Here is a 14,705-nt window from a genome sequence, read left to right on the forward strand (position 1 = left end):
CTGGGAATCTTCACTGACCTGGGCAGACACATTTATGTCGTTTTCTTCCAATTACAAGGAAAGAAGTTACTGCAATATCTGGTGGAGCGAATAGGGAAAAGAAATCATCCCTGAATCCATGCTGCACATTGAAAGCAGATGCTGGAATGGAAGCAGATGAAATGCAGTGTTAAAATAATCACAGTTGCCTAGGAGGTCCCAGGTGTCAAATATTCACAAAATTGCGAGAGGCCTTAGTACTAAAACCGTGGACTACAAAGGAGAGTTTCATGCATGGGGAATTTCCTCAGGAGCCATATGCTCAATTAGTAGCAGTATAATTTTGAGGCCCTTTTATGAAGTGTTGTACTTGTTCTTGCCACTCTGTGAGGTGGAACATGATTACGCCTTCCAGATGTCAGAGACGGCAGTCACCAGAAGCCAGACCCTTCGTGCAGGCAGCCTTCGACAGACCAAGGAAAACATGAATGTTCAACAAGGGAACAAGCAGAAATGATCCCTTCCGTTCTTGAAAAGCAGAACCCTTTGGAAACAGCGCACGGAGAACGTAAGAACGTCACCTCACACATTCTGGCAGGAGAGAAGTTTCCTGAGGATGGCCTGGAGCAACCCAGTGACCAACTCAGGGACCAACCCAGATTCGATCCTGGGACACGTAGATTGGCCTTCATTCTTAATTCTTAACATCACCTATTTTTTTTTAAAAAAGAAGTGTATCCTTAAACTTCAGAACCGCAAATGAATAGCATTTAATTTTCGTTGAGCTATAATTGTTTTAAGCACCATAATATTGTCTGACACATATGGGAAACTGAGGCCGGCAGAGGATGACTTATTTTCAGTTAATGGGATCCTTAGCAATTGTCAATTTTGGTTTGGAAATGCTTTATTTTGCATTGCATTTATTCCCCTCTTTCATTTTCAGTAATGATGTCTATGGAGTTTCTCAGCCATCCAGGTCAAGATTGTCCCAAAGGTGTTTTTTTCAAAAGGCAACTGGTCTTTGCATTTCCTTGAAGACGTTTTGCTTCTCATCCAGGAAGCTTCTTCAGTTCTCACCATTCAGTCAGAACTGAAGAAGCTTCTTGGATGAGAAGCGAAATGTCTTTGAGGAAAAACAAAAACAACGTCCAGTTGCCTTTTGAAAAAGCACCATGGGACAAACATTATTATTTTTGCTGTCTTTTGCTAACACATTTTCTGGATTCCGTTTCTGATTTTTATGGATGATGCGGCTCAGGTTTATTTTCATTGATACAGCCTCCCTGAGAAAAGATAAACCTAGTTTGAGCTTAAATGCTGAGAAGCATTGTTCAAATTTAAATAGACACGATTTGCCTTTATTTTGGGTTCTGGTGCTACAGATTTCTCAGGAGGGTATTCAATGGAGTTATAGAACTGGCAGTCTACCGGGTACACCAGATGTGTATTCTAAATGAAAAGTTTTAGGTCCAGAACTTCAACATAAATTGAGATTTACACGCCATAGCTTTTGGCTTCCCATAAAGAATCTGGGCAGCATTCAAGAAAGCCTTCATCTGCCGGTAGAGAAAGTTAACACTGATGCAGGACACTGTAAGGATAAGAAGAGGAAAGTGGACTTTGGCTGGCTCGTTCCTTCAGCTTGGTAGAGAGAGTTGTAAAATGTTTGTTAATGAAAAACAAATAGTGTCTTGATTTAAGAAACATGGGTGTGTTGCTGCGTTGATGCTTTTTCTAACAGCTCATATTTAGCCAAATCTGTCTTGTGGAATATGATAGTCCTTTGACTCTACATTGTGGCTGGTCAGTCAGGCTGGCTTGTTTCTTAAAATCCAAATTGGGACGATGATGAAATTGCTGAAGTAGAAAGGACAGGAGTCAGTGCGATCCCATCTATCTTGATCATGAAAGAGGAAGGGTATCAGGACCGTCTACTAATCTGTTGTTATTATTATCCTGCAAGATCTCCAGTGGCCTGAGTCCTTTTCTCCATTCATAGTACTACTCGTTTCCAAGTTTTGCAGCTTGGCGTTACAACAATGTTTTGTTACCTTGGCAACAAAAATCACATTTTGCTTGCAAGTCTTTTTTGGAAAAATTCCTACTGCGAGTGATATCATAAATTAAAACATTTGTAAAGTTCACTTAGTTTTACTATTTGTTTCTGTGTCCCCCAGCCCCCAGTGATGGAATTTGGCAAAGAAGGGATGTTTTGAATGTAAACTCAGGGACTGCAAAATAGGACATTGTACCCAAGCGATTCTAGTGGCCCTTTGAAGGTCAATAAAATAAGATTGTAAAAATTTTACTGGATTCTAAGTAGATTCAACAAATGACAGGCGCTTTTATTTCTTTATGGAAGGCCCAGCAGGAAAAGATAAACACAAAGTGGATGTTTTCCAAAGCAAAAAAATAAATAAATAAATAAGAAATGTGGAACTAGCTGAAGCACGTTCTTCCTTGACCATGGGAGAGCAAGAAGTGACATGGCACAGGTATATCAAAATACACAGGAAAGAGAAGCAGAGAGAGATGGTTTTCTCTCTTCTCTTAATACTAGAACCTGGGTCCTCCTAAAAAATAGAATGAGGAAAGATAAAAGGATGGATGGATGGATGGATGGATGGATGGATAGATAGATAGATAGATAGATAGATAGATAGATAGATAGATAGATAGATAGATGATATATTTAAATAGATTACTCACTTTGAGTTCTTTTCCTGAAATTACTTTGGAACTATGCAATGAACTCTTTAACCTTGCTACAACTATCTAGAGAAAACTAAATTTGCCAAAAGTCCAGTGAGTTCCCTTGGTTGGCAAACATTCAATCCTCACATTTCCTGGATCTTAATTTGGGATTCTTGTCAGCTACCTTTCGCTGGGTCTCAGCCGAGCTTTAACCCTGGCGTGGTAACTCTGCTTTCTATTTTCTTGTTCCTTCGATGAACAGAAGTCCAACCAGGCCCTTCCCTAATAACTGGCCTCAACCCACAGAGACCTGGCTCCGAGCCCCCCCTTCTCTCTTCCCATCAAATATGTAATTGGTTTCTGACGATGAGATGTTCCCTTCCCAACTTTGCACAGTCCTTGGCAGGCATTCCCCTTTCTTGCACTCCGATGAAGTTAATTTAATCAAGAATTTCTCTCAAGAGGCCGATTAGCAAGACAGCACGAAGGCCTAGCCTGTCATTTGCTTTTATTGGTTCAGGAGGCATTCGCATATAAATATATACAAAGTGAATCCCCTTTTCTTGACCTTGGAATATGATGTCATCCTTCAGTCCTTTGGCTTCATTGTGTCACAGATGTTTCCCACCCAACTCCTGGATTTGGACACTTACCTATCAGTTATTTCAGGGCAGCTCTTTTGGGGGAGGGGAGAGAAAGAAATTGGGTTGCGGTCATTTAACTTAAATTTGGGGATTTTGTGGATTCAGCACATGAATCTTACTAACAGCGAGAGCTGTTTTTCATTGAAGAACATTTCTGCTATCAAACATTTAGGTTCCCCAATCTAACTGGCAGTTTGTATTTTCCTGTTTCTTTTATTATAGCTTCTTCATTCAAATGCTCTGCATTCATTATCTGGGTGAGAGGATGCGGAATTTTAGCAGCAACTGATTGGGTAACAGCCATTCTGCACTCAGAGCCAGTTTGAAAATAATATTTCTCCCTCCTAGGATTTGTCCAGCCCTAATTGCTTAAACACACCAATACCCCAAATAGCAATAAATAAAGCCTATTTCACGGTATCCTTGGGAGAATCTGTCCATTTCAAGAGAAGATGTTTTTGCTTTTTAAAAGACTTTCCGGAATGGAAAATATTTAGTGTTAAGAGTAAGCCATATAGAAGGGGGATTCCGGAAAAATAACCCCGAGCAATAAATGTTGAGGAAGCAAGAATGTGACCTGAGAATTTACTGAGGTTGGAAGCTGTATGCCTTTGGAGAGAAAAAAATGGGTGGACACAAGAAAGGGAAGAAAATTTACTATCTTTTAATAGTTTTTCCCCCTGGAATGATAATGAAGTGGGAGATAGACGTTGCAGATGGAAGTTGTTAAAGCAGGATGAGTCCTGGCGGCCAAGTGAGAGTCTCTCTGGGTTGCTATTCCCAGTATCACTAACGTCCCTTTTTGTGCGCGGCTGCAAAGTTCACAAAACAGGTGTGTCGTCTTCTCACAACAAGAGCAGAGTGTGCAAAGATGCATGTGCTCCACAGCTGAATGAAGCGCCTCTGCTGTAGTTTCTTAACCTTACACTTACTTTACCTTTTGCAAGACAAGGAAAGACGGTGGGATTCGCCTCCCAGACTGGCTGGGATAAACCCTATAATAGAATGGAGATGGAAGGGACCTTGGAGGTCTTCTAGTTCAGCCCCCTGCTCAAGCAGGAGAACCTATGTGTTTGTTTGTTTGTTTACATGTATACGCCACCCATCTCTCTCTAGCATCTCTGGGCGGCTTACAATAGCATAAAAAAATTACAAGCCCTAAAATTAACAACAGTTAAGTAATTTAGGTGAGCACTGCCAGCAATGGCTCCAGTGTGCAGGCTCAAAGCTTGCCTGCTTCTGTCCCAAATGGAAGAAAGCTGGGGAAAGGGATGCAAATTGCATTTTTGTGTGTAAATGGACTGGGGGGGGGGGAAAGAAGGGGGAGGAATGGGTCATGGATATCTTCACTCATTTGTCTCCCCCCCCCAAATATGCAAAATGGCAATAACAGTCAGCTGCTACATCTTGGCAGGTTTAGCTACCGTTCTCCCCATTTTTGATCCAATGTTGCTCAGAAAAATTGATAGGGAATTCAGTAGCTGCCTTTCCACATTTGCAAAGCCTGAGGTCACTCTGCAAATGTGGCGGCTCGGAGATGACCTGCCAATAGAAGTTTAAAAATTCAGACCTATGGCAAGGTTTTATGGATGGTAGAAAATACATTTAGATAGTCTAAATCAGGGGGTCTCCAAACTGGGCCACTTTAAGGCTTATGGACTTCAACTCCCAGAATTCCTCAGCTGGCTGAGGAATTCTGGGAGTTGAAGTCCACAAGCCTTGAAGTGGCCCAGTTTGGAGACCCCTGGTCTTTGTAATGAAGAGCAAAGGAAAGAGCAATTGTGATAAGTTTCTTTGCTGAATCCAGAGATTATTTGTGTTGCCTGGCTGGTTAGCGATGCTTTTGGATCCTGTTTGTTGGTTGATAAAAAGGTGATGTTGAGCCAGCTGGAGAGAAAGCAAATATACTGAGTTGTGGTCTGGACTGGACTGGCCCGTGCTTTGACTAAGAACATTTGAAAACAACGCAGGATAGTACTATATTGGCTTTTTCCCCAGATTCTTTTTAAAGAACAAGTTTGGGGGGGGGAAGGAACTCTCTTTTTAACCAATGTGTTTATCTAGTTCAATAACTCTGCAGGCAAGATGGTAGTTTGGAATGGAAGCTATTAAATAAATTAGATTTGTTTTACGAATGGAGGCAAATAAGCATGTCCCAGGATAATGCTGCAGGATCCAATCTGTTGTGTGTTGCTTTTTAGATTGGGGTGTCGATGGCTGGCTATTAAGTTAATGACTGAATCTACGTCTAGAAAGCTACAAACAGGCACCATATAAATACCACACAGAAAACAGCCCAGAGCACACAGAGAAGTTCCTTGAGGATGGGCTCCAGCATGAATCTGAAACCTCTGGTCCCGGTGACCGACCCAGATTGGGTTAAATTTATTTTAATTATGATCCCTGCTCCTCTAACCTCATTTCAATCCCACGGTTCAGCCAGAAGGCTTCCCTACTCCATCCATTTTGCTCTCCGATGGGTTTGCTTTTCATGCTCCCTAATTCTTGAACCATTAAAAAAAAAAGTAAAAATCTTCATCCAGCAAGCAAATTCGTTTTATGGAGGGAAGGGGCTGGGTGACATCTATAAGCCATTCTCAGCATTTTTCTTGTTATGTCTTCTGTGTGCTTACAAACAGCTCTGGAATGTTGTATTTCAACAAAATATTTAAACAGTCCCTGCAGATCTCCAAAGACTGTGCTCCAGACCATAGGGACCTCTGCCACACACTCAGTTCTTTAGGCGCCTGGCCATTCAAAGGGGAAAAATAGATCCTCCATGGGAGTAATACAATTGATGGGTTATGTGCAGTCAAGTCGGTGAGCACCTAGATAAATGTTCTCCAGGCGGTTCATCCCGATCCTTCAGTGGTGCACTCAGTTCAGGCTGGGCTTAAAGTTGCCAAAGTTGGACATCCCTGGTTTATAGAATATATACCTTTCCTCTCCATAGGCAAGAGAGTGTGCAACTAAGGGTCACAATTACACTGCTTCTTTTGCTGGCCTATACACAAAAGAGAGTCTGTGTCAACGCTGCTAACATCGGATGTTCTTGTTTTGAGAACAGATGGAAATGCAGCCATTTTTCACTATTGCTTTTAGAGTTAGTTGATGCTGGGAGGGGGGATGTGGATGAGAGTCCAGCTAGTCATAACAATAATAACTCAGCAGTGGGAACCCAAGGTCATTGGGCCCAGAGTTGATAGAGTTTTGGTGGGCTGGAGAGCTGGGTAGAAAGCCCGGGCTTCAAGCTAATTGGGGAATGTGATTTATGACTGTTATTGGAGGAGGGAATTGTGCTTTGTTAGTTTGTATCCAGGGGAGGGGACTTTAGTTTCTGGTTTGGACTATGTAATGTCGATACTTTGTTTCTCGAATAAAAGATTCTTTAAGGTAAACAACGCCTTGAAGTTCTTTTGAAGAGTTTCATCTGTCGGAACCATGACAGTCTGTTCATGTTCTTTTTTATTTAAAAAAACCATAAAAGGAAATTGGATTTCCATTTTCTAGTTTAATAATCTTCCTGGCCTATTGGAATTTAAATAAAAGTTGGCTGATACAATCAACACCTACTCACAGAGATACAGTCAATGGAAAAAGTGTGAAGCTGGGTTATTTTCTGCAGTGGTGGCCATTAGCCATTGTTTACGCAGATGTCTAAGAATATTCGCTTAGTTCAGAGCTTGGACCAAGTTTTAAAATACTTGGGAAAGGGGTAAATTTAGGTGACGGATTTTTGTTAAAAACTTGTGCAATTGTAAGTGACAGAAGAGAAGGAAAAATTATATTTTATATATATTTCCTGCTGATTTACACAAATTCTACTAACCTGATTGGTAGACTGGCTTTTAAAAATCTAAGGCGGTGTTTCTCGACCTTAGAACTTTAAGGTGAGAGGGCTTCAACTCCCAGAATTCCCCAGCCAGCAGTCTACCTGGTTAAAAAACCTAATGTGGGCAGGTATAATATACCAGCTTTAAGAACAAAACAGCATAAAACATTAACAAAAGTAAGGGGAATAGGTGGTGCCCACTGAGGTGGGAAGAATGCATCTTTTTTTCCTTCCAAGGTGAACGTTATGACAAATAAACATATTGTGATTTCTTTGATACTTTCTGGACAATCTTGTTTAATTCAGTAGTTTTACTGACGATTGGGTAAAGAGAAATTTCGTGCACGGATCTGTGTGGCACGACTTTGCAAGGATACCCACTGATGATGCGTTCTCTCTCTGTCTCTCTCTCTCCCCCTCTCTCAATCTCTCTCCTTCCTACAGGTGCTTCAAGGTGCCCAGCTGATTGCAGTTGCTTCTTCTGATCCTGCAGCCGCTGGTGTCGATGGATCCCCGCTTCAGGGTAGCGATATCCAGGTCCAGTACGTCCAGCTGGCCCCAGTGACAGATCACTCCGCTGCTAATCCAGTGCGTAGACCATTCCTGTTCATGAAAGGGGAATGTGCAGAGGGATCTCACAGCTTCCATGACACAAGACCTAGCACTCTCTTTTGTTCTTCTAAATGCGTCAGCTCCTTTTGTTAAAACCTTTACAGCCCTCCTTAAGCGGTTTACAGAGTCAGCACATTGCCCCCAATAATCTGGGTCTCACTTTTACCGACCTCAGAAGGATACAAGGCTGAGTCAGCCTCGAGCCCGTCAGGATCGAACTCCTGGCAGTGGGCAGAGTTAGCCTGCAATATTGCACTCTAACCCCTGCGTCATCACAGCCCAATGCAACTATACCTGCTCTCAAATGTTTCCGTGAAGCTAGCACTCCCCAACGTGGTGCTCTCCATAATTCCTAGCCTTGGAATTTTGGAATCTGTAGTTGAAGCTGACTCAACAGAGCTGAGAAAGGCTGTTGGAAGTCAGACTGAAATACCAAACTGTACATGGCGCTCCCCAAAAAATCGAATTGTGCAATATTCAGGCAGGGCATGTGAAGGAAGCTCACAATTACATAGCGTTCTTATTTTGTTTCCTCCTCGTCTTCCTTTCTTCACAACCATCATTTCTAACCCTGGCATGTGTGTTCTCACAGCATTGTCAGCATTAAGACCTCCTGGCAGAACTGAGAAATTAGTCCCACCCTTTATACGTTCTGTTTTCCAAGCTCTCCTGCCTGCAACATTAACAAGGTGCAACTTCCTAGGTGGCCTTGCTCTACCTTAGAGGTTGGGGGACCTGTTAGGAGCAGGAGCTCGGTGGGCCCCAAGTGTCCTGGCACTGGCGGTCCTTCCCTCCCTCTTGTCCGCACACGGAGACACACACACTCCCCCCCCGTTCCCTCTCCCCTATAAATATGCATTTCCCCCTTTAACCCTCCCTCCCTCCCTCCCTTTTCTCCATCCCACGATCTGTGGCTCCGTATGAAATGATAGGGTGAATCTATCATGTTTTTAATCTCCCTTCTCCTCCCCCCGAGTTCCCCTCACTTTGAACGGCTGGCTAGGAACTCTGCAAGGACAGGAGACTGAGAGGCCTGAATGCTGCCATCTTGTTTGTCCTTGGACTTAGTGCGTCTGCCCTCCTGGTTAAAGCCCTCTGGGTCTCCCCGCACATTTCCTCCCATTGAATTCAGTCGGGAGGCAAATTGCCCACCATCTCATCTTTCCTCTTCTCCCTTATGTTGAACCGGAGCTGCTGTTTCAAGCCCGGCGATAAATCTTTACATCTGTTGGCAGCCAGGATGGAATTGCTCTCTTTCGGACACTTTGCACCCTGTTAGCTTTTAATATTGTGGTTAACCACAGAGATTTATACCATGCTGCAGATAAAGCTAAAGGAATGCTGGCCCTTAAAGATGGATGAGAGCATGTCAAACTGCTGATTAGGCTAGAGACAAGCGGGCTGGAGCTGACCGGGCGGATTGCTGAGCAGGCAAGGCAAGAGGCGTGACAAGGAACCCAGAACTATGAAAAGGACGGCTGTCTAAGGATGGCGCGAGGGGGAAGGGCACGGGAGAAACATCGCGGCATCTTTTGTTTTTTCCTGTGCTTCATGTCCAGGTGGCAAACAGCTGGAAGCATCCAGTTATCCCTGGCCAGACCAGGTCCAGTCGCTGTAAGGGCTAGGGCTAGGCCTGTGAGTTACACGAAACTCTGTGGGCAGCTCACAGCTCCGTACTAGTCAGAAAAGACTGCACAGCTCAGACGCTGGCATGCTTTCATTCCGCTGGATGATGAAGGGAGTCCTCAACTTAAACCATTTGTTTAGTGACTGTTCAAAGATACGACAGCACTGAAATAAGCGACTTAGCAAGTGGTCCTCATGCTTACGACAGTCGCGGCATCCCCACGGTCGTGTGATCAAAATGTAGGTGCTTGACAACCAGCCTATATTCACGACGGTTGCAGCGTCTCGGGGCTCTGCCATCTGTGACCTTCCCCGCTGGCTTATGTCAATCGGGGGAGCCAGATTCACTTAATGACTCCGTGATTCACTTAACAACTGCAATGATTCACTTAACCATGTGACAAATAGTCATAAAATTGGACCCAACCCACTTAAAAACCGCCTTGCTTAGCAGCGGAAATGTCTCAGTTGTGATCGTAAGTACGGAGTAAAGTCAGTACTCGTCACGCCTCAATACCGATTGGGTGGAGTCAGCTCTAAGGACATCCCACCGTGGTCCCAGTGATGGTGGTGTGATCCTCCAGGCCTCGGGTGTTCGGCACATTGATGCCCAGCCTACTGAGCAGCAGAGGCTGGACCCAGATTAGGTCCTTGGATGGCTAGCAAGTACCCCGCTTGGGAGGCAGTGCCAGTGCAGAGTGCCTCGGGCACAAAGGGTGCCAGGCTGCACCTCAGCTGAAGTTTATTTTCGTGCACTGATTGCATTCTTCCCCTCCAGACCCTCTAATGCTCCCTGACATGTTAAATTACAGTAATAACACTGGCGTGCCACCCAAGATTTGTTTTTCCTTCCTTCTGCTGAAATTGGTGCGAGCGGAAATGTTTTCCTCTTAAAGCCGGCCCTTCGGAAAACCTTCCACATCTGGTTAGACGTGGGATGATTAACCCAGCCCTTGAGAAGGAGCTATTTATTTTAGCGATTCCTTCCCCCCTCCCCCCAGGTGTTGCGTTATATTTTAGCTGCACACAAACGGCGTTTGTAAATGTTCTGATTAGTCAGTTGTGTATTGGGGGGAGAAAAAAGAGCAATGGAGACGACCTGCAAATCTGTAATAACACATTATTAGGGGCAGGAGAGTCAAGAGTATTAGACAGTAATTCATTTCAAAGCGTTTGCAGAAAGACTCGCCTTCTGAATTCGCAGCCAGCTCTTCTTTATAAATCACACCAATTCCTCAGGCAATAAAACCGGAGGAAGTAAGGCTATTAGAGCAGCCTTTATCCTTTGTTCTCTTCAGCCCCTTTCCAGGTACAAAGAAGGGAGAGGGTGGGGAAGCCACTCGAGCCGAGGACATAACACCAAAGTGCCAGCATGAATTCTTCAGACCGGAAGCCTTTGTGGCTTTGCTGGGCAGGGGGAGGACATGGGGCTTCCAAGGCACTGAAGCCCAGGAGGGAGCCTCTTACCCTCCGTCCGTGGACCGGTACCGGGCCGTGGCATGCCAGCAACCGGCCCACACAAACAAGCAAAGCCCCATCCATGAGATAGATGCAGGCAGCACACAAACCACGCCCTCCGGTCTGCGGAAAAACCTCTCTCCACGGAACTGGTCCCTGGCGCCCAAAAGGTTGGGGACCTCTGTCTTAGGGAACGGAGTGCCTGGGAGGGAAAAGTTGCCATGGGACGGTTTCTTTGTGGGATGAGGGCCTCTCCTGAACCTCATAACAGCCACAGTTGCGGTTTCATCTTGAATTTCCGAGCCTGAAAAATGATGTCTTATTTACAGGTAGTCCTCAAATTAATGACCACGATTGAACCCAAAATTTCCGTAGCTCAAGGAGATGTTTGTAAAGTGAATTTTGCCCCGTTTTATGACCTCTTAGGCTGCCGTGGTTAATGGAATCGCGGCGGTTGTTAAATTAGTAACACAGTTGTTAAGGGCATCTGGCTTTCCCCATCGAATTTGCCGGTCAGAGGTTCGCACAAGGGGATCACATGATCCTGGGACGCCGCAACCGTCATAAGTGTGAGTCAGATGCCAGGCGGCTGAATTTTGATCAGGTGACCACAGAGATGCTGCAGTGGCTGTAAGGAAAACGGTCATAAGTCCCGTGTTTTAGTGCCGCTGTAACTTTGAACAGTCCCTCAATGAACTGTTGCAAGTTGAGGACTACTTGTGATTAACTTCACCAAGACACCTTCCTGGCATTTGTCCCCCAGACCGGAAGTGTAGGCCATTTCACCTCTTTGCCCAGGGAACCGTACACAAGCAGGAGATGAAGTAATCTTATTATTCCCCTTCCACGTGGTCAGAATGTGCCCATTTATTAGCCTTCTTCTACACGGAGCAGCCAGTGAGGAAAAGCAGAAGCAAACTGGCGCCACCTACAACTTCGCCAACTTGCCTTAGATGATACAACAAGCAGGCGATTATATTTCAAAGTGATGTTAATAAAATGTGATGTGGCCCCTTTCTTTCTTTGCCCTCCGAGTAGAAGGCGACTGCTTGGCGGGATGCAGGGAGGGTGGCTGCTAATCTCAGCTGTGGGACCGCTAACTAGGAATTAGTGGGCTCCTCTAGGAAAGTGTACGAGAGAAGAAGGCATCCGCTTGTTTAGGATCCAGTGCTTGTCCTGTCCATCACCTCTTCACTCTCCGAGCTGTTCCGCAAGCGTGGCTGGCTGAGGAATTCTGGGAATTGAAGTCCCGAAGTCTTAAAGTTGCCAAGTTTGGAGACCTCTGATCTAAAGCAAAGTTCCTGAGGAACAGAGCAGGTCCAAACACAGTGTCACAAAGAGTAGCCAATCACTCTTACCAATTGCTCTCTTGGTTCTCTCTCTCGGCAGTAACTCAGAGGGAGATGTGTTCTTCAGCAGAGACACAACGCAGATCATAAATAAAGGAAGCTGCTTCAGACTTCTATCATTAGTACATTTTTTGGTGTCTGGCTAGCCGAAGTTGGGTGGTAGAGAGCTGGACCATGGAGATTTTGGTTCGGACCCAGCATGGAAATACTTTCTTTAATGGCAATTGAACCGTATTTAGGGTGCTGTTGCTTATTCAGGGTGTCAGCCAAAAGCCATCACCCCCGAAGGGGCAGCCAAGCCATCCGATGGTAAACTCTAGTGTGTTTGTTTGTTTGTCTCTCTCAGAACACGGACTCCCTTCACTCAGCCATCCAGCCAGACATGCAAATAGACCACGGAGCCATTCAGATTCAGTAGGACAAGGGGACACGTCCGCCACTAGGTCAGCTCATGGACGACAGCTAAGGATTCCGGTCGCAGAGCAAGTTCGTTGCTTCTGCTCAGCCGCAGGATGTTTCCTGGACACCTCCTGTACATACGAGCGTGATCTGTCTCCTCTGACCTGGTTTGTATGGAGCCACACGCTGATTGCTTGGACCAAAACGTGGCGCCGTGGAACTGCCATCCTTCCACTCCTTTGCAAAGCTCCTAGGATACGTGGCTTAACCGAGGAAAAAAACAAACCAGCCCTGCAGGAGGCGAGATCTAGCTAACTTTCATTAACCCAACTATTTCGAGTGATGTAATGAACCACCACTTCTCTGTGACTCATCTCTGCCACTATCCCTAGACATCTTCTGGGAGATGGGGTTTTCTTCAAATGCCTACCTTGTTACTCAGAAAGAATCAAGAGTGCAAATATATTTTGCTGTTGAAAGGAGTTTTTTTTTAATTTGCTATGTTTATAATAACAGAGAGAGATGATATTGGGGGGAAAAAGAAAGTGGGATGGAGGCAGGCCCATGATCATAAATGTTAGCTTCTTTTGCTGCTGGTTTTCTTGTTTCAGTGTAATCATAAAAAAAGGAGAGAGAAAAAGCATACAAACAGAAACTTTGCCTCTTTTGGGGGGTGGGTATTCTTGCAACTACTTTTTTTAAAAGGGGAAAAACTACTATCCTCCACTGTAATTATGCATTTCTAACAAAATAAATGTGTATTTATGAAGATCATTTTGAAAATCCCTCCTTGAGCTGTTGTTACCCACGGTGCCAGCTGCAGCTTATCTTTATTGGTTCAGATGACCTCCTTGTCTGTGTTTCCGTAAGTACCACCCCGAAGGGCTCTTTTAGACAAAATTCCTGACTTTGTCCACCCTACCTATGTACCTGCTTTATCTTTAGGTATGGCAGCTTCAGCCTGGTCTCACAGAGGTATAACTTACGTGACTTATTTTTCTGCCTCACATTAGATCGTTTCTGTGCTCCTTCAAGGAGGATTTGAGGGTCTTTCCTTCTCTTTGCGCGTGTTCCTCTCTGAAGAACCAGTCATGTGGGGGAGAATAGACTGAGGAGAGAAACAGTTCTAAGGGTTATCCTGGTTTATTTGTCCTTCCAGATTTATAGGGTCGTGAAAAGGGAGTTTTTAGATAAGGGTAACCCTAATTTAGGGCATTGCGCTTCCAACACCCTTTTTTCCAGAAGACAAGAAAATGGCAAGAGATGCCCTAATGCAAAGTCAGAAAATACAGAAAAGCTTGGATCCCCAACTTGGGCTCCAAATCAATTCTTGTTTCTGTAGTTCCCCAGGCAATTTGTTAAATAGGAGCTTTGGCTTTGTTTTTTTCTCTAAACAAGAAGTAGGCACGCGTGCAAAGGCATCTTGGGAAATGAGGCTTTGGAAGGTGAGAGCGTTCGTAATGGACAAGAGTGAGCCAGTAGGCTCGGTTGGGGCAACCCAACTCTTTAGCAAGGCTGTTTTAGTAGTACGGTTAATTGGCAGCAACTCTCACACAGGAAGCCACGGTGTAAAGGTGGCAACTTGCAAAGAAGACATCCCTGCTTGGCGAAGCCCCATTGGGCACCGGAAGGCCAGAGTTTAGCCCCTTTGTAGAGACATCTCAGGAATGTTTAGTGTTGTCTTCTGCAGTTTGGCTAGAAGATGGTTTTTCTTCTTTTTGTGCAAACGCTTAAGTTTTTAACTGCAGATAAATGCAGGAAATTGCAATCAAGCAGAAAATTTATTTGATCGAAGGAAAATAAGTCCTGGGCTTGGCAGGGGATACATTTTTCCCCCCTACCGTGCTCAGTCATAAATTATCACTCTGTTTTCAAATGGAGAAACCAGACTGAGCAAATCTGAAAGATTGATAGAGACTCTAATCTAGGAGGAGAAGATAAAGAGCCTCCATCTGCCAGGTTTCCAGTCTCCTGTTTGATCTTGGACGTTGCCGTTTTCCCCAGCGACTCAAAATCCTCTTCTTTAAAATGGAAGCAAGAGGTTGTTTTCACTGTACTGCTCAACTTACAACCACAACTGAGCTCCAAAACTCCTGTTGCTAAGCAAGA

The 14,705-nt window shown here is 44.6% G+C and overlaps 1 protein-coding gene across 3 annotated transcripts in view; it reads left to right on the forward strand.

Moving 5' to 3' along the window:
* BANP (BTG3 associated nuclear protein) overlaps positions 1 to 13,370 on the forward strand; it is an 82,998-nt gene extending 69,628 nt beyond the window's left edge. For all 3 annotated transcript variants that reach the window (XM_083370213.1, XM_083370214.1, XM_083370215.1), the window contains 2 exons: positions 7,597 to 7,740; positions 12,544 to 13,370. In XM_083370213.1, the coding sequence (XP_083226339.1) occupies positions 7,597 to 7,740; positions 12,544 to 12,615 (216 nt within the window). In that variant the 3' untranslated portion in view covers positions 12,616 to 13,370. The remainder of the gene's footprint in view (positions 1 to 7,596; positions 7,741 to 12,543) is intronic.
* Positions 13,371 to 14,705: the final 1,335 nt, after the last annotated feature.

The sequence above is a fragment of the Vipera ursinii genome (assembly GCF_947247035.1).
Source record: "Vipera ursinii genome assembly, chromosome: 10".
Classification (NCBI taxonomy): Eukaryota; Metazoa; Chordata; class Lepidosauria; order Squamata; family Viperidae; genus Vipera; species Vipera ursinii.